General features: G+C 44.5%; 1 protein-coding gene across 1 annotated transcript in view; it reads left to right on the top strand.

Moving 5' to 3' along the window:
- The window catches only part of Tnfrsf11a (TNF receptor superfamily member 11a), a 47,386-nt gene extending 32,813 nt beyond the window's left edge, over window positions 1–14,573 (top strand). Inside the window, exons 10-12 of the mRNA XM_032914691.1 lie at window positions 382–434; window positions 2,170–2,932; window positions 13,424–14,573. Of these exons, the coding sequence (XP_032770582.1) occupies window positions 382–434; window positions 2,170–2,932; window positions 13,424–13,776 (1,169 nt within the window). The 3' untranslated portion in view covers window positions 13,777–14,573. The remainder of the gene's footprint in view (window positions 1–381; window positions 435–2,169; window positions 2,933–13,423) is intronic.
- The last annotated feature ends 9,280 nt before the right edge of the window (window positions 14,574–23,853 follow it).

Raw genomic sequence — 23,853 nt, 5'->3', positions numbered from 1 at the left:
TGAGGCTGGAATTGGAGCTTTGTGCATGCCAAGCAAGCTTTCTGCCCTGAGCTTCACGCCCCTCCCCCTGGACACACGATAACCAAATACTCGGGGAGATGTAGGTCGAAGACTTAGAAGTAGGTGTATAAGACAAACACTCAGCGAAGAGTGCTGTACTGGGTGGCAAGTTTGGAAAATTTAGTCGATTTTAGTTCTTCTTGCCACATGAAAAATCTCCTTTTGACATGATGGATAACTTAATCTATTTTATTTTGGTGACCTCCTTGCCCCCAAATTTATCCTATAATGTTATGCCATACAAGTTAGATATATAAAAATTTATATTAAAAATGAGTAGAAAATTATTATGAAGCTCTCATCTTTTCTTTATTTTTCCAGCTAATCTGTGGAATTGGGTCAATGATGCTTGCAGTAGTCTCAGTGGAAATAAGGTAAACATGTTTAATGCCTCCTTTAAGTACTGCCACAGGCTCTAGAGCTGTAACTGGCCAAGTATGGAGCCCACTGCTTAAACCTCCAGACCTGATGCCTGTTGAGTAACTTGTGCCTAATGTCTTTGTTATGCCCCTTCCCCACCCCTCTGCTGAGCCTCAGGCTGAACGCTGAATGGTCTTGGCTTATTTTAGGAACACAAGCCATGCAGTAGTCTTCATCCCAATTCTGTGGTCTCTGTGTATCTTTGGAACTGACCTTGATCCCCTAATACAGATTCCTAGGAGGAACCATTCATGGCTTTTCCTTACTCTGTAGTTATTTAATCAATCTTCTACTCGGACACAATTCTTAAGAATTATCAAAAATATTAAGACTATTGCAATGGAAGTCCCAGCACGGTGCACATGTTCACCAGCAGCTTACACATCATCACACCAATTCATTCTTTGCTTTTTTCTGTATGTGAACAAGTGAGTCTGGAATCACCATAGAGTGGATGGACATAGAATGTAGTCCTCTGCTCTTAAATATCTACATGCACATGAAGAATGCTTTGTCTAACACAAATTTACCAAAATGAAAAACCAAAGCAAACCAACCAACCAAAAACCATCTGTGGCTGGAGAGATGACTCTGCGGTTTAGAGTCTGGACTGCTCTTCCAGAGGACCTGAGCTCCGTTCTCGGCACCCACAGACTCACAACCACAGATGGTTACATCCTGAAACCGCAGCTCAAGGGGGGATCCTGTGCTCCCTACTGGCTCCGGGCAACACACACACACACACACACACACACACACACACACACACACACACACACACACACACACACACACACACACACACACACACACACATTAAAAAGAAGAAAACGAATTCCCATGTCCGCCTACTTTCTCCTTTAAAATAAGTAAATGAATGAATGAATACCCTCCTCTGTTCAATGGTGGCCCTGGTCCTGACAGAGTGCTTGCCTAGCAAGCACAGAAACCCAAATTCAATCCCAGCGTTGAGTAAGCTGGGCATGGTGGTGCTGATTTATAATCCAAGTGACCGGGGGATGGAGGCAGGAGGATCAGAAGTCCACAGTCGTTCTTTACTCCATAACAAGGCCAGCCTGGGGTACATAAGACCCTGTCCCAAAACTCCAAAGCAAAACAGCAAACGCCTAATAGTAACATTTATTTTCCACTTCACATTTGCTATTAAGATGCCAATTATTCTAGTAAACAATGTATCAACTGCAGACATTAGACTGATTTCAGTAACTTGGCTCCAAATACTGCAGGATCCATTCTCATCTTTCGCTTCTTCTGCTTGACTCTTCCTTCCCAGCATCACACCGGACGCCTTTCATGCTCAGTTAGCTTGCTCGTTTGCTGAATTACAGAATACGTAGAGCTAAGTCAACTTCCTGAAGCTCAGTATTTGGTTACATGGTGTCTACCATCGCTTGGTTATAGACTGAAGTCGTGGACAGGCATGGCTTGGGGTGGCTCTTCACTTGCAGGTGCTATTTCTTACAGTAAAGTTTCAGTCATTTCTGCTTGTGCCCCTTTCCAGACTTCTCCCATATACTGTGATTTTATACAGGATAAAAACAGCCATAGAGGATGGGGCACCTGCACTTGCCAGGGTGGAGACAGTTTATATTTTCAGCAGTTGTTAAATAAACATGTTACACTAATTCTGGATATTAAGGCCTTTGCCTTCTGCATTCACATCCCCAGGAGTCCTCAGGGGACCATTGTGTTGGTTCCCGCTCGGCAACCTCCAGCCAGCAAGAAGTGTGTGAAGGTATCTTACTAATGACTCGGGAGGAGAAGACGGTTCCAGAAGACTGTGCTGGAGTCTGTGGACCTGTGCGTGCGGCAAGTGGGCCCTGGGCAGAAGGCAGAGATGCTAGGACGTTCACCTTAGTCAGCGAGGTTGAGACGCAGGGGAACCTCTCAAGGAAGATCCCCACAGAAGATGAGTACACGGACCGGCCCTCACAGCCTCCGAATGGTTCACTGTTCCTAACCCAGCCTGGAAGCAGATCGACACCCCCGTTCCAGGAGCCCCTGGAAGTGGGGGAGAATGACAGTTTAAGCCAGTGTTTCACGGGGACGGAAAGCATGGTGGATTCCGAAGGCTGCGACTTCACCGAGCCTCCAAGCAGAACTGACTATATGCCTGCGTCCCCTGAAAAGCTCCTGACAAAAGAAATAGAGGATGACAGTTGCCTACCCTGGGTGGCCAACTCCAACTCAACGGATGGCTACACAGGCAGTGGGAACACTCCTGGGGAGGACCATGAACCCCTTCCGGGGTCCCTGAAATGTGGACCGTTGCCCCAGTGTGCCTACAGCATAGGCCTTCCCAGTGAAGCAGCAGCCAGCTTGACAGAAGTGGGAGCGCAGCCCCAGGACAGGGCTGATGCAAAGCTTCCGAGCTCAGAGAGGGGAGCCTCGGGGTCTGGGAGTTCGCCCAGTGAACAGCCACCTGCCTCTGGTGAGTAACTTTCTTGGGTTCCCGCTTTTGAGCAGAAAGGTCTGTCTGAAAGAGTTCAGACTCTGCTTAGAGTCTTTATTCACAGGTCTCTTGTAGCCCAGGCTGGCCCCGACCTCCCTAAGCACGACTAGGATGACTTTGAACTCCTCCTCCTTCTGACTCCATCTTTCCAGTACTGGTGGCTTACGAGTGTAGGACATCACACCTGGTTTACAAGAGACTTCATGCATGTTGGTCAAGCATACCGCCCACTAAGAAAGTTTCCAGCTTCTTGCTAAGCGCTTTACAGAGGCTTTGGGTTCTCTGCGCATTGCATTGTGGACTGTGCTGATGTCATTCTCTAGTGAGTCTGCTACTACCGCTCTCAGGCGTGCTGGATCCCTCTGCCTTCGAGCTTCTTGTGCATGGTTCTGGGCGTGGTCCTCCATCACAGAACCAAACAAAGACAAAGACAACAGTTATTTTAGGAGTGGCCGGATCATGGTGTTCCCTCATATTTGGGGGGTGAGGCGGGGGGGTGATAAAAGAACCTTGGGCTTCTAAATCTCAGGACAAACAAAACAGTTTAATTGATCCTTAATTGTTTATTGGCCTGGCAAGTTAATGGTGCCGTGAAAGTGTCGCTGTTACTTTCTAAGTAAAGCCCCCTTTATAACCTCATTTAGTATGTTTACAAAACCCACATGATAACTTACACTTCAGCATCATTATAGAGACTTATTGCTGCAATATTGCTTGAGCACGAACAGCCCACCAATGATAATATTATGACTTTTTCTTTGCCTGAGGGTAGAACACCATCTGTTAAAAGATTATGTAGCCACAGAAGACTTCACAACTGACAGTGCCGGTGTCCTTTGACTCTGGGTATTATTAACATGGTCAGAAGCAGGGAGTTTATTGAGAAGCTCTCGGAAGAAGAGAAAACTAATGAATAGATGGATGGATGTGTGCTGCTTCAAAGGCTTCTCAGAATCCCCAAGCTCTCAGAAAGGGAGGGAGGGAGGGAGGGAACCCCTTGTTGGGTACCCTTCTCAAGAGGTACCTTTCTCTCCTGGCTCTTGGTTGGGACTGCAAGTGGTGCCAGCAGCTGTGTTTTATAGTATGGAGGTGGCCAGATCGAACCTAAAGCACGCAGGCTGCTTTTGCCAGGAGGTAATATTGGTTCCTGCTTGACTAGTAGGACAGTGTGCTTTCCTGTCTCCCAGGCAGTGTGGTCCACTGGAAACACCAACACATTCAGTGTATTGAGAGCTTAGAAAAGAAATGTTTGCAGGAGAAAGAAGACAGTGGGGTGGGGGGTGGGGTGGTCAGGGAACCAAAAGCCAAACTTGCCCTCCTTTCAGAGTGAAAATAGTAGCCTCGCCCATTTGCTGCTAGCTTTTCCTACTGGAGCACTGAGCACGTAGGCATAGAAGAAAGTCATCAACAGGCAGTGCTAATTTGCCAAAAGTTGGCACTGCCTTCTCTGGGTCTGATACTTAGCCATGTGGAACTTCAGCAGAGATCCGGCCAGTCATCGCTGGCTAGCAGGCCAGATTAATTCTCCCCTGAGGAGAGACAGCAGCCTGATTGATTTCTGAGGCCATTCCACTCTCTCCATAATTACTTCTACATGAATAATACTTATAGTCAAAATAATATATTCCTAGCTCTTTCAAACAGTGCCATAATTCATCCTCAAAAATGTGTGTGAACGAGAGGGAACTGACCCCATCCTTCTACAAGGCAGTGTGCTCTCAGGACTTAAAGAACGAGGCCTCTTTCCCTGGGGTTTTAGATTATATGTCAGAGTATCATCTCATTTGTTTGTGTGCATGTGTGTGCACATACACCACGCTCTTGTGGAGAAGTCAGCTTTTGACAATCTGTTCTCTGCTTCCACCATGTGAGTCAGGGGGATTCAACCTCTGACTTCCAGGCTTGGCCACAAGCACCTTTACCTGGTGAGCCATAACTCTAGCACACGCTACGAGCTTCTTACAGAACATAAATAGTTGTTCAAACACTTCCACAAATAGAGACAATTTGAAAAATACTTGAGAAGTTCCAACCCTTAACGAAGTAAGAATTACTACTTTTATTATTATTATTATTATTATTATTATTATTATTATTATTATTACTATTACTATTATTATTATTTAGACCAATGATGTGGAAAGCACACTTTGGGTTGTGTCTTAAATAACTGGGACTTAATTCTTTTTTTTTTAATCTTTATTAAATTGGGTATTTCTTATTTACATTTCGATTGTTATTCCCTTTCCTGGTTTCTGGGCCAACATCCCCCTAACCCCTACCCCTCCCCATCTATATGGGTGTTCTCCTCCCCATCCTCCCCCCATTACCGCCCTCCCCCCAACAATCATGTTCACTGGGGGTTCAGTCTTGGCAGGACCAAGGGCTTCCCCTTCCACTGGTGCTCTTACTAGGTTATTCATTGCTACCTATGAGGTTGGAGCCCAGGGTCAATCCATGTATAGTCTTTGGGTAGTGACTTAGTCCCTGGAAACTCTGGTTGCTTGGCATTGTTGTTCATAAGGGGTCTCGAGCCCCTTCAAGCTCTTCCAGGGACTTAATTCTTAAGTGATGCCTAATTCTGGACTCGTGATGGTTACCTTGGTTACAAACCCTCCATCATAATTACTATTCCATTGCTATGAGAAGACACTGTGACCAATGTAATTTATAAAAGGACGCAGTTAATTGGGAGTTTGCTTACAGTTTCGGTGTTTCCACCATCATGGTGGGATGGTGGGAATCATGGCAATGGAGCAGTAGCTGACAGCTTACATCTTGATCTACAGGCAGAGGATAGGGGGGGGAGGGGAGGCATGGACTTTGTCACCTCAGCGTCTAACCCTAGGGGCATACTTCCTCCAACAAGGCCACACCTTCTCCAACAAGGCAGCATCTCCTAATTCTTCATAAATGGTCCACCAACTGGGTACCAATCATTCAATTATATGAGCCTATGGCGCCATTATTATTCAAACCACAACATTGTAATCCCTGGCCCCAAAAGATTTGTAGCCATATCATAATGAAAATGCACTAAGGCCAACTTCCAAGTCTTGGTAGTCCTTCTGTCTCAAACCTATTTAAAAGTCTGAAGTCTCTTCTGAGACTCAAGAAGGGCTCTTAATTGTAACCCTCTGCAAAAGCAAAACCCAAAACATACTTCCAACACACGGTAGCACAGAATACCCATTACCATTTCAAAAGGGAGGGATAGGGCACAGTGAGGAAATGCCGGGCCAAAGCGAGACTGAAACCCAGCAGGGCAACCTCCAAATCCTGTAGCTCCATGTCTGATGTCCGTGAGCTTGAGAGTTCTGTGGTTTTCTGTCTCCTCCCAGCTTTGTGGACTGCAGTACCTCTCTTTCTTGGGCTGGTTCAGCACACTGCGTGTAGCTCTCCTTGGCAGATGTCTGGCACCTGAACATCTTGGGGTCCCCAGTGAAATAAGGCTTCACCTTCACAGCTTCACAGAGTAGCCTCTTTGGGCCCCATGCAGAGACCCCTCTGCCACAGGACTTGGCTTTTTTAAGAACCAAGGAAGGTTCTTCAAGCCCTTTACACCTACATTCTTAAGTCCAGAGCTATGTGGCCGGCTGAAACTGCCAAGTTCAGGGACCTGTCTGGACTGGAATCTGGCCTTGTCCTTACCTTGCGCTCGCATTGAATTTCCTTGGGTCTGTCTTCTTCACAAGCTCCAGGATTAGCTGGGTAGGGTCTTGCTCTTAGGGTATCACCACATTCATTCCACTTAGCATCTGGCTTTCTTTTAACTGTCTTTCCTCCAACATTGCATTTCCTGGGCTCCTCTTCTCCCCAAACTGTATGTTTTGTGTTTCTTTTTGTCCTGCTTGTTCTTTTTCGTTATAGATCTGTTTAAGAGTGACTATGTCAATAACCGCATGACATAATCAATACTAGGCTGTCTTGAAATCTCCATTGCTAATGACATTAGTCCAAAAGCCTTCCCTTTTGCCTCCAGCAGACTTTTTAGGATAAGTGCATAAAGCAGCCACAGTCCTTGTCACACCATTATAAGACTAGCCGGTACCCAGCCAGTAATATTGTCCTCTGAGACCCCTTGAAGCTGGGCCTGCTTTTCCAGGCTCTTTCTAAGATGGCCCACTAAACGCCATTTAGAGCATTTAATTGCCTTTCTAATCCAGCATCCCAAAGTCATCCTAGTCCGTCAAATAGCCTAGTCAGGCTCTCATAGGAACCAGGGCACTGGAGGAGGAAGATACCTGCCTAACTCTCTCTTATATCCATCCTCATCCCTGAGCTTACCTGTTAGGAAGAAGCGTTTCTACCCTCTGAGGTTGGGGAAAAGGTTTTCCTGTCCAACTGTTCCTCCGTTTTCCCTCCGCTCACCCAGCAAAGGCAGCTGGCTCACCTGTCCCACTGCCAGAATACATCAGTACCAACTGTGTCCATAAAGTGGACAATCCATAGGTAAAATTGATTGATATTTTTATAATTTACTTGTCAGAAATATTTGGCATTCATTAGTATTAGAAGTCAACTCATTATTTTGAAAAATATGAAAAAGTTGGTAATGGCTAGGTAGATGACTCAGTGGTTAAAACAGTTTAGCACAGGCAGGAAGACAGAGTTCAGATCCTCAGAATCCACATAAATGCCAGCTTCATGTGTACCCATACCACATATGTGTTCCCACACATCATATACAGTAACAACCACCACACTAACATGTGTGCCCACACATCATATACATTAACACCACCACACTAACATGTGTGCCTACACATCATATACATTAACACCACCCACATCCACATATGTGTGCCCACACATCATATACAGTAACAACCACCACACAAACATGTGTGCCCACACATCATATACATTAACACCACCCACACCCACATATGTGTGCCTACACATAATATATGTTAACAACCGCCACACTAACATGTGTTCCCACACACAATATATGTTAACAACCACCACACAAACATGTGTGCCCACACATCATATACGTTAACAACCACCACACTAACATGTGTGCCCACACATCATACACATTAAAAACCACCAGACTAACATGTGCCCACATACCATATACATTAATACCCACCAACAGTCACATATATTTGACCACACGTATACATTAACACCCACCCACATCCACATATGTGTGACCACACATCATATACATTAATACCCACATATATGTGCCCACACATATTGTACACATACACACCCACCCATACCCATAACCACATATGTGTGTCCACACACATGCAAAGATATGCATATACACATACATACTGCACATACATATGAAGGTAGAAAAAATAGTACATTTTGTTCATATTAATAGTATTAGTATAAGTATTAGTAATAATATTAGTATCAGAATTAGTATTAGTAATAGTATTAGTATTAGTGTTATTCCTTTCTGAACCAGGAGGCCTAGTTTGGGATTCTCCACAAGACTGTCTAAATAATTCTTAGCATGATTCAGAATGGAACTATTTTATACGTTACTTCCTTATCTTGTATCACATGCTTAATTTTTCCCCAAAGGCCTGAAACGGGGCTTGCATTGCCATAGAACAGAGAGCTATGTGGGAGGCACATGGGCGAATTAGAAAATGCAGAGTGCATGTGTGCATAGTTTTAGCTCTGGTCATGGAGAAATCTCCACGGCAATTTGGTAGTTTCTTGTCTGGCATGCTTCATGTGGTTTAATATTCATAGCGTGTGCATCTTAAACAACATAACATGTTTTTGAGAAGGAAAGCGTGCATTGCCTTGCTTAAGGACATAAGTCCTGCCAGGAAGTGTCTTCTCGGATCCAAGCTTGCTCTTCCTGCCTGAGAAAACATCTTCTATCTGTAGAAATACAGAAAGAGCCTTCTATATAAAGCGTAGATTTAGAAAAGTGTAAACATATTTCTGATTATAATAAGGCAGATAATTTGTTCATTATTTCCATTGTCTTAGATGCTGTTTTTTAACATTTTCATGTTATCTGAGCCTTTACCTAGCTAAGTCACATTAAATATTAGTATTAAGTCAACTAGCCCATTTTAAATGTAGTAAAAATGCCCAGGTGATTCTGGCATTGAAGCCTTCTACCATGATAGCAGCGATTGGCTTTGTTGCCTAAAGCGTGGGGTCTCATCAGCGTCATAATGCATTACTAGGGGCTAGGGAGACAGCTCTGTGGATAAAGTGCTTGCCCAGCAAACGTGAGGGCCTGGCTTTGTCCTATTGCCCTCTTAAAAAGCCACATGCAGCAGTGTGTGACCGTAATCCTAATGCTGGGACATGGAGACAGGTGGATCCTAGGAGCTCACGGTCCAGTCAGCCAGTGTCTCAAAATAAAGCAGAGTGTGAAGACACTTGACTTCTGCCCTCCCTATGTGTACCTACATACTATTCATATATACATGCAGTGTACATATACACAGGGGAACTTCCATTACCCTGCACTAAGTACCCTGTGTCCTCTCTTAATTAGAGAAATCTTATGGAGTAAGTTTCTCACCCAGGATCATGAGGCTAATAAGCATTACAATTCAATGTCCGACGAGGAAGCTCGTGCCTTAAAGCACCATGCTGTTGCCTCTGAGATCAGTGCCAGGAAGCAGGAAGGACAGGCTTTACTTCGGTAGAGTTCCAGGAGGTTTCGTCAGTCTTCCAGGTTTTTGAAGAAACACAGCTTTAGGGGATGGGGAGGTCACTCAGTTGCTACAGTGCGTGGCACTCTAACCCGAGATCTGCAGCATACATGTAAAATCCGGCACAGCAGCACACATCTGCTACCCCAGAAAAGGACAGCAGAGGAGAAACAAGAGGACCCCTGGCATTCATTGATCAACCAGTTTAGCCAAACTCACGAGTTCTACATTGAGCGAGGCAGCTCTGTTCAAGCATAATGTGAAACGGAAGGGAATCAGACACCTAGCATCAACCTCTGGCCTCTGTGTGCACACACACATGCACAGCCATGCATATACACCTGCACACAATCACAGTGTAAACACACACACACACACACACACACACACACACACACACACCACCAGCTCCCACCAGTGAATGTGAATGCTCATGCTTTCTAGAACCCGTGTATGTTCCCAGGGCTGTGAGTATGACCTGAGCTCCTTGTACTTAGGACCTAACAGTCATATTAGCTTACAGGAAAGAATATGTTTGACAGGCACAAGGGTTATTGTGATAAAAACCATTGAAATGTTTGGTGCTAGCCAAAGAATGAGTTGTTTAAAATATCTTGCAATTGAATTTGAAGTAGATGAGAGAGCTGTGCAAGCATTGGGGAACAGACTGTAATGTCCACACTCAGACCTTTGGGAACAACCTTTCCTTCTCACTCTGCCTTAAGGAAACTATAAGAATTGTACCTGAAACCCTGAAGATGTAACTGACACTGTGTGGACCCATTCTCAGATCTCCATCATCAGACAGAAGTTAAGATCCTTCCAAGTGGTAGGGGGAACATAGCCTGGTGTCTGTGCTTTAAGAGCTCTGGGCTGGAGACGAGCTGCAGTGGAAGAGTGATTGCCTGGCATACACGAAGCCCAGGTTGAACGACCAGTACTGCATAAGCCATGCATGGTGGTGCTCGCCCATGGCCACAGCAAGTCTGTAACCCTGGCACACAGGAGGTCAAGGCAGGAGGATCAGACATTCTAGTTCATTTTCAGCAGTGTAAGGAGTTTAGGACTAGCCTAGGGAAAGACATAGGACAAGAGGGGTGAGTTATCAATGGACAATGTCTACAGTTCACTGTTTTATTGAGTATCCAGTTTATTGATAAAGAAAAGTAGATTTGCAAACACTGCAGTAATATTGAAATATGGCCATCTTGTAAAAACACTATCTCACCAAAATCTGTGGGGACAAAGCCAGAGCTGCAGTCTTACCACACAGCTCCTCTGGGCCACTCACATAATTTGCAAACCCTACTGAAGAACAAAATGCAATGTGCCTGGTGTGAAAGTTAATAGGAACCTCGAGGTGATGGTGACAGAGAAGCCTCTGTGTCTGTGGCCCTGGCAGGTGGGCCCCTGACCCGTCCACAAGGGCCGTTCCGCCTCTCACACACGGCCAAGTCCACGATGTTTTTTGTTTGTTTGTTTGCTTGTTTTTTAAGTTTAGTCTGTACGGTAACTTTCCCACAAATGCTAGCCTGGTAAGTGTGATCACAGATTGCTTTTGTCAAACATCATTTCTTTAGTGTGTGTGTGTGTGTGTGTGTGTGTGTGTGTGTGTGTGTGTGTGTGTGTGATGTACGTGTTGGGTACACGCATGCCACAGTGCAAAGGTGAAAGTCAGGGGACAATTTTCAAAGTTGTTACTCTCCTGTTGTGGAATTTGAGATTGACCCCCGGCTTATTTAAAGAGTGCTTTTACCCAGAGTCATTGCTCTGACCCATAAATCATACCTTTGCTTAAAAAAATACTTGTCAAATAAAGTTGATAATTTCATTCTCCTTCTAGGTAACTTTATTTCAGCAATTTGCTTGTTCCTCTGTCAGAGCCATGCCTTCCAAGCATGGCCTTCCTTATTCTAGGAATCAAAGGACTGTGGATTGTCCATGTCCTGTAAGCTCAAAGAATTGAGTTCCACAGTGAAGATAAAACGGGAAACAAGAGTTAGGGTTTCTAGTACATTGCTATCAGGATAAATGTGCTAAGGCTTGGGATGGAATGCTCAAGATTTTACACACAATCTTTATGTACAAGATGACACACACAAGCTCAGGGCTTTTACTGGGCTCAGATTAACTGCAACTCTGTCCAGGGAGAAGGAACAGTGGACTCACCATGAGGACTTGTTGGAAGGTAAAAATGTAAATGTCAGTAGGTCCCGTGTACCATGACACCAGCAGATAGGTCTAAGTAGGAGGAGCAAGAAGAGACGAGACCACATCCAGAGTGGCGAACCATCCCTGCACTAGCGAGGAAAGACCTCCAGGCTTGAATATAGTGAAGAACAAAAGAAATAGATGATGTCATGATAAAACAGGAGAATGACTGTACTGAGAACAACCATATTCTAAGCCACTCACAGTTACTGACTTTATTGAGAACATAGAGCGTGTGTTTGGTTAGAATATAACACGTATGACATGTATGTGTTACTTTGATTTCTTAATTATCCAGCTGAGAGGTAACCCCAGCCAGGCTGGGAAGACAGAGAGGCTTTGAGTGCATGTGCAGTACAGGGGAGAAACGCCTGCAGCTGTGGGGGGCGTCAGGGATGGGGGAGCGTTGGGGGTTGGGGTAGAAACGGGAGCAAGGCTCCCTGATGCTATTTATGGGGGAAACGCATCCCCCATGCCCCACACAGCCGCCTGTGAGAACAGCAGGAAACACAGACCTTTGAATTCGGTATCTTCTCACGTGCTTTTCACTGTGCCTGCCTCCACACTGGCTTCTCAGGGCCTACCCCAGCATCAGGCAGAAAAGGTTCCCTCAAAGGAATTTCCTCAATGTCTGTAGCACATTAGTCACTGTCTTTAAAAGCCCTTCCCATGTGAGGGAACTTCACTCAGAGGGGGTAGGGCAAGCTTCATTTTATTCGTATAAATTACTGTTGAGCTGGGTCACAACAGAAGACAGGCATGAACTGTGAGCACAGGCGACCAGGGAGGGACCACTTTGGTGTCTTTGTTTCTGTTTGGATGCTGAATGTTGGGAGTTGGGGCAGTTATTTTCCGCTTGAGAAATTTGCGGCACATGGGTCTTTAAACGAAAAATTAGAACAAAGGAGAGGGGGCGTGTTCTCTACCGTCTTTAAACGCCCTGCTTGCCGAGAGTTTTATTAATTACTTCCAATCAGCCACCAAGGAACGAAAGAACTAGGATTCAAAAGGAAGAAATGAGTCTTTCATTTCTCTCTTCCTCTCTCTTCTAGAACAGTGAATTGAAATGTGTTCAGGTTTGTTGGACTCTGAGTGCGCTAGCTCTGGGATCACCCTGCGGGGCTGACCCATCGGGAACCCTTTAGAAGGCGATGGAAGGCTCAGGCTCAGATGGCCCAGCTCAGCCCAGTGCTCTGCTCAGTGTTCACAGTGGACTGCGCGCTGGACTCCGCCTACTGATGTCCTTCCTCCCCCTTTTCTCCCATCTTCCCTCTTCTCCCTACGGCTACTCTGTCCCCGCGTCCTGAAGCTCTCTTCTTCCTCTACCCTCCTGCTTCTTTCCAACTGAATGTTGTCTAGAGTTGAGAATCCAGTGGGCTCTCCTGCCAGTGTCCTGGAGTTGTGTACGGTCCCCGTTAGGTATGAAAAGATGAAACACGAGAATGGCCCATAAGCTTGCATCTTTTCCCATTTTGTCACCTCCTCCCTCACCCTCCTGTGCTGCTTCAGTGCCCCCCACCCCAAGATGACCCGAGCGCTCCAAGGGGGAACACCTGCTGTGGCTGACTATAGTGCCTAATGTAGTTTCTCTATGCTCTGTCCCCTGCAGGGAACGTGACAGGAAATAGTAACTCCACGTTCATCTCCAGCGGGCAGGTGATGAACTTCAAGGGTGACATCATCGTGGTGTACGTCAGTCAGACCTCACAGGAGGGCCCGGGGCCTGCAGAGCCAGAGCCAGAGCCGGAGCCCGTGGGCCGCCCAGTGCAGGAGGAGACACTGGCACACAGAGACTCCTTTGCGGGCACCGCACCGCGCTTCCCCGACGCATGCACCACCGGGGCTGGGCTACAGGAGAAGGGGGCATCTCGGCCGAAGGACTGGGCATCGCGGCCGGTGCAGGAGCAGGGTGGGGCACAGGCTTCACTCCATACCCAGGGGTCCGGACAATGTGCAGAATGACCGCACCTTCTCTGCCTGCCCTGGGTGCAGGGCACCAATGGCTTTCCAAAAACATGTGGTTAGCCACTGCGCACCTCCTCACAGGTGCAGGCTGCTGGCATGGTGGTGGAGCCCACCTCTCATTTCCTCCAGTATCCCTCTCCTCTGTCTCCTACCACCTGGCATCATTCAGTCTGGCCTTTTTTGCAACGTCGGTGTCCTGCATTATTGCGATCTATAGCACCCCGCCCCCATATTTATTATTCACTTGCTTCTGTAGTGATACCCCCCTCTCTCGATATATATAATCTCCTGACAATTCTGAAGGTGCTGCCCCCTTTACATTATTTGGCACTCCTCTCACTGGCTTTTGCCAGTGTCCTCTAAGCAGAAAAGGCCAGATGTGGAGAGCTGGGGAGTGAAGTACAAGAAATGAGTAGAGGGGCTCTTATTTTCTGAAAACAGTCTGTGTCTCAGTTTTTCTCCAAAGAGTGAAAGGGACACACGGCCACCACCACTAAAGCTTTTAGTTTGTGTAGATCCTTGAGAGCTAAGTTCAGGTGGCCTTGTCCCCTACCTGGTTTTGATTTTGTTTGTTTTTTTTTGTTGTTGTTGTTTTGTTTTGTTTTGTTTTTTCCACGGTGGCAGGTACTTGGCCACTAAATCTCAAAAAAAAAAAAATCCTATCTTTTGTGGTTTGGGCATTCTTATTTTTAAACAATTAGCTGTCTAGAAAGAGGGAGAAGTAAATAGGACATAAGGCCAAAGGAAAAATGAAGATGCCAGGGAAATTAAAGAAAGAATGAATAAAGTTGACATGTTAATTTGCTTTTTCTCTTTCTCCATAAGAATGTCGGAAATGTGCTTAGGCCGCAGACCCTCTTTTCCTCCATAGTACGTGTGCATGAGTAATTTAGCATTATGGAAGTAAAATACATTCTTCCGTGTGTGTGTGTGTGTGTGTGTGTGTGTGTCTGTGTGTGTGTGTCTGTGTATGTATGCATGTGTGTATGTATGCATCTGTATGTATGTGTGTGCATGTATATTGTATGTGTATATATGTGTTTATATGTGTGTATGCATGTTTGTGCATATGTATGTATGTGTGTATGCATGTGTGTTCACATGTATGCATGTGTATGTGTGTATGTGTGTGTATATGTTTGTATGCATGTATGTGTGTATGTGTATGTATGTGTGTATGTGTGTATATGTATGTATGTTATGTGTGTGCATGTTTATGTGTATGTATGTGTATATGTGTATGTGTGCTTGTTTATGTGTGTGTGTGTATATGTGTTTGTGTGTGCACACGTATATGTGCATATGTGTATGTATGTATGTGTATGCATGTATGTGTATGTATGTATATGTGTGTGTGAGCATATGTGTGTGTGATGTGTGTGTATGTGTATATGGGTATGTGTGTGTGTATGTGTGTATGTGTATGTATGTGTGTATGTATGTGTGTATGTATATGTGTGTATGTGTGTATGCATGTATATGTATGTATGTGTGTGCATGTGTATGTATGTGTGTATATGTATGTATGTATGTATGTGTCTGTGTATGTGTGTATGTATATGTGTCTGTGTGTGCATGTGTCTGTGTGTGCATGTGTGCATGTGTATGCATGTGCATGTGTATGTGTGTGTTTGTATGGTGTGCATGTGTATGCATGTGCATGTGTATGTGTGTGTTTGTATATATATGCATGTGTGTGTATGTGTGTGCATGTGTATGCATGTGTGTATGTGTGTTTATATGTGTGTGCATGTATATGTGTGTATGTATGTGTATGTATATATATATGTATGTATGTGTTGTTATCACATTTAAAAGGGATGACTCACAGTTAAGAATAAGAGTTGAAGTTCAATGCCCAGCACCCCACTATGTAGTCCACAACTACACTTAACTCCAGCTCCATGGGATCCCATGCCCTCTTCTGGCCTCTGTGGGAAACTACACACACACACACACACACACACACACACACACACACACACACACACTATTACAAATCAAATCTCCATGAGATGAATGTAAGACAATCAATTGTCCTATAGGTGATTTTCTTTTGGCTGGGCCCTTATACAAGAAAGCACTTAAAACTGAACAAGGCGACTAGCGTGGTTGTCATGAGCACTGGTTCTTGGATAATGGAGAAAAAGGTAACCACTGAAGTGAACTGCTAGCAGTTTTGTAATTGTTGGGATCCAACACCTCACCTCACATACACTGATCTCAGACTCAGATAGTTTATTGAGCGTATCCCCAGGGCTAATAGATCAGGGACACAATTTAGGCACAGAAGCTGAACTGTGACACTGAGTTAAGATCCTACAATGTTTTTGAGCTTAAAATCCACAAACATCTGTGCCAAGTTATTTCACCAATCAGGATTTAGAGACAGGGGGTTTTTCTGGTGAACATGTCTTTGTTGCATACTTATCCTGCTCCCATTGGTTGAAGTATTCAACTATAGACTTGCTTTGTCTAACATTGATGTCTTAACTCGCCAACCAGGATGTCAGTTACCCATGTACGTGTCTCTTTCTGCAAAGTAGTTACTTCCTAGGGAGGTCTTGGGAACTTAAAACTTTACTAGACCCCTACTCAAAATGGAAGTTTTATTCCAAACACTTTCTTATATTGGTGCGGGTGTCTCTCTTATGTTGGGGTCTATCCTGGGGGCAGCTTATTAAACCAAATACCATCAACGCTTATATACATGTGCAGGAAATGCTGCTGGGTGGTTGGTTCTGAGCCGAGCTTATTGTGGGTCACAATGCAACACAGTTCTACTGACTTCCATCATGATTGGTTTCCAAGGGCACAGAACATAACAATATGTAATCAGATTGGACGTGAGAAAGTTTCCCACTAATAGTGATAAAAGCGTATGAGAAAGTCTCTTATAATATTAGGAACAGCACAAAGTGGCAGGCTAGCCAGGTAACAGTTACCTAGGCCTTACCAGTCCATCTAGACCTTAACATTTTACCTAGAACTTAACAGTAATCTGGTAGGCTCTAAACAAGTTAATAATGGTGACTGGGCCACCACAAATACCCAGCTTAGGGCTGGAGAGATGGCTCAGCCATTAAAGGCTAGGCTCACAACCAAATATCCAGCTGAGCAGAAGCTCATCTATCACTGGTTTCCTCCTGACTGAAGTTCTCCTGTGGTCATAGCAGTAAATTCTGATTTTTAATTCAGAAGTGGAGAACAGCTCTGTAATGTATGGGTTCTTATGCTAACACGAAGAACTGCAGGAAACAAGCCCAGGATGCAATGAGAGAAATTTTGTTAATAACCTTCCAAAGGCAGATGTTACTAAATTCAGCAAAGTCATTATACCTTTTGGTATAGAATATATGAAATAAACTCCACAAAGTAGGATGCAGAGCTAAAACCCTACACCCAGGACTGTCACCCCTCTCCTCGCCTGCTTCTCCTTGCTGTGCTTCCATTTTCCCCACACAAAGTCGACTGACAATTTAACACCATTTCCCTACCCAGGATAGCAAAAGGATGCTTCGGTGAATGTTAAGGTGCTGGGAACTCCTAAAATCAAAAGCTAAGCGCATGAAGAGTCTAGTTTCATGGAGAAAAAAAAAGGTAATAGGGTTCCTCACACCGATCCCTACTGATGTTATATTGGTTCAAAGCCAATGAAACCGTAGGAAATACATAAAAAAGATGTGCATGTGCGCAGCCAAGATGCTTATGACAAATATAAACAATATAAAGAAGAGAAAAATAAAAATTACTCTAATAGCATGGTAGATTATTAAACCTTTATTTGCCCATAAAATATTATTTTTTATGTCCTGTTAAAACAAAGCTTGTTACAAAAATTGTGATCCAACCAGACATGATGGCACACTCCTTTAACCCCAACAGTGGGGAGGCAGATCTCTGTGAGTTCAAGGCCAATCTGCTCCACACCTCAAATTACAGGACAGCCAGGGCTATGTGGAGAGACCCTGTCTCAAAACTAAACACAATTGTGATCCAAATCATTTCTGATCCTTACAGTGTGCCATGGTGTCAAACATTGGTTTTATTTTATCTTGTTGCCAGTGTATCTTCCACTGCTATCATAAGGTAAAGTAATTATTTAAAATATTATCTGGCAAGGGCTGGAGAGATGGCTCAGCAGTTTAGAACGCATACTGCTTACAGAGGACCAGCGTTCAGTTCCCAGCACCCCATCAGTTTACAGCCACCGGTAACTCCAGCTCCTGGGAGAGCCCGTGCCCTACCTGCACTCATATGCACAAAAACTGCTGTGTATATAATTGGAAATAAAGTAATAAGTCTTCAGAAGGAAAAAAATTAAAGTCTGGCCATTAAGCAGGAAAGTTAAAAGGGAAGTGAAGCCCAGGGTTTTCTGCCTGCATTCAGTCCAGATAGTAAAATCAAGGTCTTCTCTTGACCTGTGAGTGTAGAATAGTTTGCATGTGACATGTGGAACTTCGAGGTAGTAGGGAAAGGAATACTGCTGTGTAACAAAACACTGTAAATTCAGTGGCTTAAAATAACCACCTATTTAGCTCAGATTCTGTGGGTTGGCTCCACTAAGGTGGTCGCCGTGCCTGCGTTCAGCTGAGCTGGCTCGCTCCCTGGCGCTAAGGAGGCTTGTTGGCGAACCAGCCCTTTGAGCTGTTCTAAGTGAGCTCTTCTACCTGCTCCTGCCAGGTGCCATTCTTCCAGCATCCAAGCTGGGCTACATCCCCTTGTGGTTCAGAGTCCCTGGAAGAGCAGAAAAATCCCCCCATGATTCTTGGCTCAGGTTCTGACTTGCAGACGGATTCTGCCACATTCACTGACCACAAGAAGTCACAAGACCAGGCCAGATTCACAGGGCATGGAACATGGCCCCTATTCCTGGTATGGAAAAAGTTTCCGAGTGACATGGGGTGTGTACCAGGAGGAAGAATGAGGAAGAATGAGGAAGAATGAGGAAGACAGGAGCTGCCTTTGCTTTCTACCATGGGGGCATAAGGAGGAAAAAAATGTTCAAGAGAAGTGTGTGGGGGTGATTTGAGAAAATGCACATTTTCAATTCCCGGTAAGCGAGGAGCTCCTGTCGCGTGGATCCCTTTGGTGTCCAGGGTTGTGAATGGATTCCTACAATGGTAAGGTGCCAAGTTTGTATTTAGGCATCAAAATGCCAGAGTAAATGAAAAGGATTTGGGAACCACGTCTGCATTACTCCTGCCCCACTCCACTGGCACAGGAATCAAACAAGCGACAGCAAAAACAAAAGCTGGAGTAAGGGTGGCCATTCTAAAATTGAAACAACTGGTAAGGTGCTTCGGGCTGAGCAGTGTGTTACTTCAATGGATGAATGACCTGGAGCACACGTTCCCCTTGAGTCTCGATAACCATCTTTGCATGTGTCATGTATGTATAAGTGTGTGTGGATGCATACATATGTCAATACAACATGAGTGTAGTACCCAGAGGTGTCCACTTTGTTTCTTGAGGCCGGGCCTCTTACTGACCTGGCTGGTTCAGCTACTGACTAGTGAGCCAGCAAGCCCCAGAGATCCCCTCTGCAGGCCGTGCTTCCCTTCTCACGTGTGTCCAAGTCAGCTCCACATGATTGTAGGCGACGGCTTTGCCACTCCCTTGCATACAAGGGAGCTAGCTACCAAGCAAGCTGCCCAGTTCTAAACCAGTTTGTTGTGAAGTGCAGAAGGGATGGACCTGAGCAGAGGTCTGTCTCTAGTGGAGACTGGTGTGGAAATGTTTGCTCTTTGCTAGTCCGATGGCCTGTGACTTCCCACCCCATTTTCCATTGACCGTGAGGAGCTGTGGGCAAAACTGAACATGAGTTGTATAACTTGCTTTGCGACTGGGAAAAAAAGCACTGGTTTATACTGGATGCTTTCAATGTTTGGGCCCTGTGACGCCGTAGAAAGGAGATGCAGAGAGCTAGAGAGCAAGGGCCTAGGGAGGAGAGAACCCCCACTTCAGGTGCCAAAGGAGGCTGCTGGGGAGGTGTTATTTGTGAATGTCCTGAGCCCTGGAGCAGTGCTGATGAACAGGCTACCTCCCACCACTTGAGCTCTTCCAGAAAAGAGGGGGGACTTGAAAATGGGTAGTGGGAGTGGCCAGGAGCAGGCCCAGTAAGAGTCTAGCTGGCATCAGTGAAGCTGAGCCCAGAAATCACTGGAATCCTTGGCAACAGACATATGGCAGCCATGCCAAGAAAATGCCTTTCCACATCTTTCAGGTAACAGGGTCACCTACATAGCCTCTGTGTCTATTGGCACCCTTCATCATGGCTTCTCATGGCTTTTCTGGTCCTGATTGTCTCTCTCTACTCCCTTACCTAACAGTTATCTGGGATCGTTATTGGCCAACAATATACTTTCAAGTTCTTTTAGTAAAATTAATATACAGAAATGCTTTCCAAATTAAAAACATGAAAAAAAAACCTTTAACAAAATTACCAATAACACACACACAAAAAAAATAAAAAACATAAAATTACCAGTCTTATAACTTGTCATTCTGGCCCTTTTGTCTATGTGCTGGAACAGGCCAGCATTTCCAGTCAGGCCTCACTGAAGGGGCACCTCCTGCAGCTGCCTTGCTTCTTAGCCTTGCTTCCCATCTGTGTTAATGGCAGAAGGCAGGCTGGCAGGTGTGAGGGGAACCTAGTATTACCCTGCAGGCAGGTCACTGTTGTAGATCACAGGGCTAGTAGCTGATTGATACGGATGACTGGCTTTCTTCTCCAGGAGCCTGCGGAGTATCTTTCAATAGCGTCGATGCTAGTCAGTAGGGGTGAAGTTTCTAGTTTGGCAACAGCTCAACTTCTCTGTGTTCAATGAGACATGTAAATGTTGTCTTCAGCAATAGGGCCCTGCAATAGGGTTTTAGAAAACAATCTATAGCCTTGGCAATAGCCTGTGAGGTGTGTGTGTGTGGGGGGGGGTGTCTATAGGCCCCTTTGGCCAAAGATCCAACAAGTTCTAACTCAAGATGGCCCTGGAGGGGTCTCACAGTGGCCTGAAATGTTGCCTTGCAGCATTGTCTCTCCTATTACTTGGTGACTCCATTTAGATTCTTTCATATATGTATAGCTTACATTTAGGAAGCCTAAACCATGCACAGTATACTTTCATTTAGTTTTTCAAGTGGCCTTCAGTGTTAGCTGTCCCTCCCCAGATCCACATTTTATCCTCCTCTCCCATGCCCCTCCATATTTAATCTTCCTACCTTATTTTCCCCTTCATAATAATATATTCCATTTCCCCTTGGGAGATCCTCACTTTCTCTGCAGGTCTCTTCTTAGGTACATAATCTACAATTATTAGAGTGTATCACACACATTAAAAGCTTAAAAGCCAATGTCCATATGTAAGAGAAAACATACATTTGTCTCTTCATTTATCTTAACAGTTAAATAATATTCCATTTCATAAATATACCACATTTTCAAATCAGTTCATCTGATCTGTTGTTAATGAACAGCTAGGCTGTTTCTAGTTTCTGGCTACTGTAAATAGAGCAGCAATGTGTGTGGGTGAGCAGGATATAGAGTCCTGTAGAGTCCTTGGGTGTGCGAGGGTGGTATAACTGGATTGAGGTACATCCACTGCCAGCTCCCCACAGTACCACCACTCTGCTTCCTACAGTGGATGAACAAATTTGCAGTCCCAGAAGCAATGAGTAAATGTTCCCCTTTTCCAACAGCCCCAACAACATAATCTGTCAATTATTTTATTGATCTTGGCCATTATGATTGGGGTAAAATGAAAACTCAAAGTAATTTTATTTTGCATTTCCCTGATGGCTAAGGACGTTAAACATTTCTTTAAGTGCTTCTCAGCCATTTGTATTTCATCATTTGCTATCTCTGTTTAGTTCTGTACTCTGGTTTTTAACTGGATTATTTGTTTTGTAGATATCCATTTTCTTCTTCTTGCTCTTCTTCCTCCTCTTCTTCCTGCTCCTCCTCCTACCCTTTCTTCTCCTTCATATATTTTAGGTACTAATGCTCTATTAGTTGTGTCATTGGTGAAGATCTTTTCCATCCTGTAGCCCGCTGATCTGTCTAAGTGACGGTGTCTTTTGCTGTACAGAAGCATTTAAAATTTCTTGAAATCTCAGGAATTACTTGTTGGTCTTAGTGTCTGTGCTATCAGTGTCCTTGTCAGAAAGTCCTTTCTTGTGCTGGCGAGTTCAAGCCTATCCTTCACTTTGATCAGATGTAGACTATTTGTCCTTTTGTTGAGATCATTAATCCATTTGGAGTTGAGTTTTGTACAAGACGATAAATATGGATTTATTTTTATCCTTCTACATTCAGCCACCCAGTGTGACCAGCACCATTTGTTGAAGATGCTGTTTTGTTTTTTTTTTCTTCACAGTTTGTGTCTCTGGCTTCTTTGTCAAAAATCAGGTGTTCATAGGTGAGTTGACTTATTTCTGTGTCTTCAATTTGATTCCATTGATCAAGGTGTCTATTATGCCAATAACATTCTGCTTTTATCTGTATAGCTTTTGTAATCTGGGTTATGCCTCCAGAAGTTCTTTTATTATTTAAGATCGTTTTGGGGTTGGGGATTTAGCTCAGTGGTAGAGTGCTTGTCTAGCAAGCGCAAGAACCTGGATTCGGTCCCCAGGTCTGAAAAAAAGAAAAGAAAAAAAAAAAAGATCGTTTCAGCTATACTTGCTTTTTGTGTTTAAAAATGAAGCTGAAGATTGTTCTTTCAGCTTCTATTAAAGAATTTTGTTGGAATCTTGGTGAGGATTGTATTGAATCTATAGATCGGTTTTAGTGGGATAGCTATTTTCACAATATTAATCATTCTGATCCATGTGCTTGGAAGATCTTTCTATCTTTTGGTGTCATCTTCAATTCTTCAATGTCTTAAGTGGCTTAAAGATTTTATTATGCGAACCTGAAGGGACAGACCGGATAAACAGTTCTCTGCACCCAAATCCCGTGGGAGGGAGAGCTAAACCTACAGAGAGGCAGACACGCCTGGGAAACCAGAAGAGACTGCACTCTGCACACATCTCTGACGCCAGAGGAAAACACCAAACGCCATCTGGAACCCTGGTGCACGGAGGCTCCCGGAAAGGGCGGTGCAGATCTTCCTGGTTGCTGCCGCCGAGGAGAGCTCGTAGGCAGCACCCCACGAGCAAACTTGAGCCTCGGGACCACAGGTAAGACCAACTTTTCTGCTGCAAGTGACCTGCCTGGTGAACACCAGACACAGGCCCACAGGAACAGCTGAAGACCTGTAGATAGGAAAAACTACACGCCCGAAAGCAGAACACTCTGTCCCCATAACTGGCTGAAAGAAAACAGGAAAACAGGTCTACAGCACTCCTGACACACAGGCTTATAGGACAGTCTAGCCACTGTCAGAAATAGCAGAACAAAGTAACACTAGAGATAATCTGATAGCGAAAGGCAAGCTCAGGAACCCAAGCAACAGAAACCAAGACTACATGACATCATCGGAGCCCAATTCTCCCACCAAAGCAAACACGGAATATCCAAACACACCAGAAAAGCAAGATCTAGTTTCAAAATCATATTTGATCATGATGCTGGAGGACTTCAAGAAAGACGTGAAGAACTCCCTTAGAGAACAAGTAGAAGCCTACAGAGAGGAATCGCAAAAATCCCTGAAAGAATTCCAGGAAATCATAAATAAACAAGTAGAAGCCCATAGAGAGGAGTCACATAAATCCCTGAAAGAATTCCAGGAAATCATAAATAAACAAGTAGAAGCCCATAGAGAGGAGTCACAAAAATCCCTGAAAGGATTCCAGGAAAACACAATCAAACAGTTGAAGGAATTAAAAATGGAAATAGAAGCAATCAAGAAAGAACACATGGAAACAACCCTGGATATAGAAAACCAAAAGAAGAGACAAGGAGCTGTAGATATGAGCTTCACCAACAGAATACAAGAGATGGAAGAGAGAATCTCAGGAGCAGAAGATTCCATAGAAATCATTGACTCAACTGTCAAAGATAATGTAAAGCGGAAAAAGCTTTATGAAATTATGACTTTATGAAATTCGTAGGCAAATTTCGGAACTGGAAAATATCAT

The sequence above is a fragment of the Rattus rattus genome, chromosome 10 (genome assembly GCF_011064425.1).
Source record: "Rattus rattus isolate New Zealand chromosome 10, Rrattus_CSIRO_v1, whole genome shotgun sequence".
Classification (NCBI taxonomy): Eukaryota; Metazoa; Chordata; class Mammalia; order Rodentia; family Muridae; genus Rattus; species Rattus rattus.
Note: the sequence above shows the minus strand (reverse complement) of the source record. Positions and strands in the feature narration are given on the sequence as shown.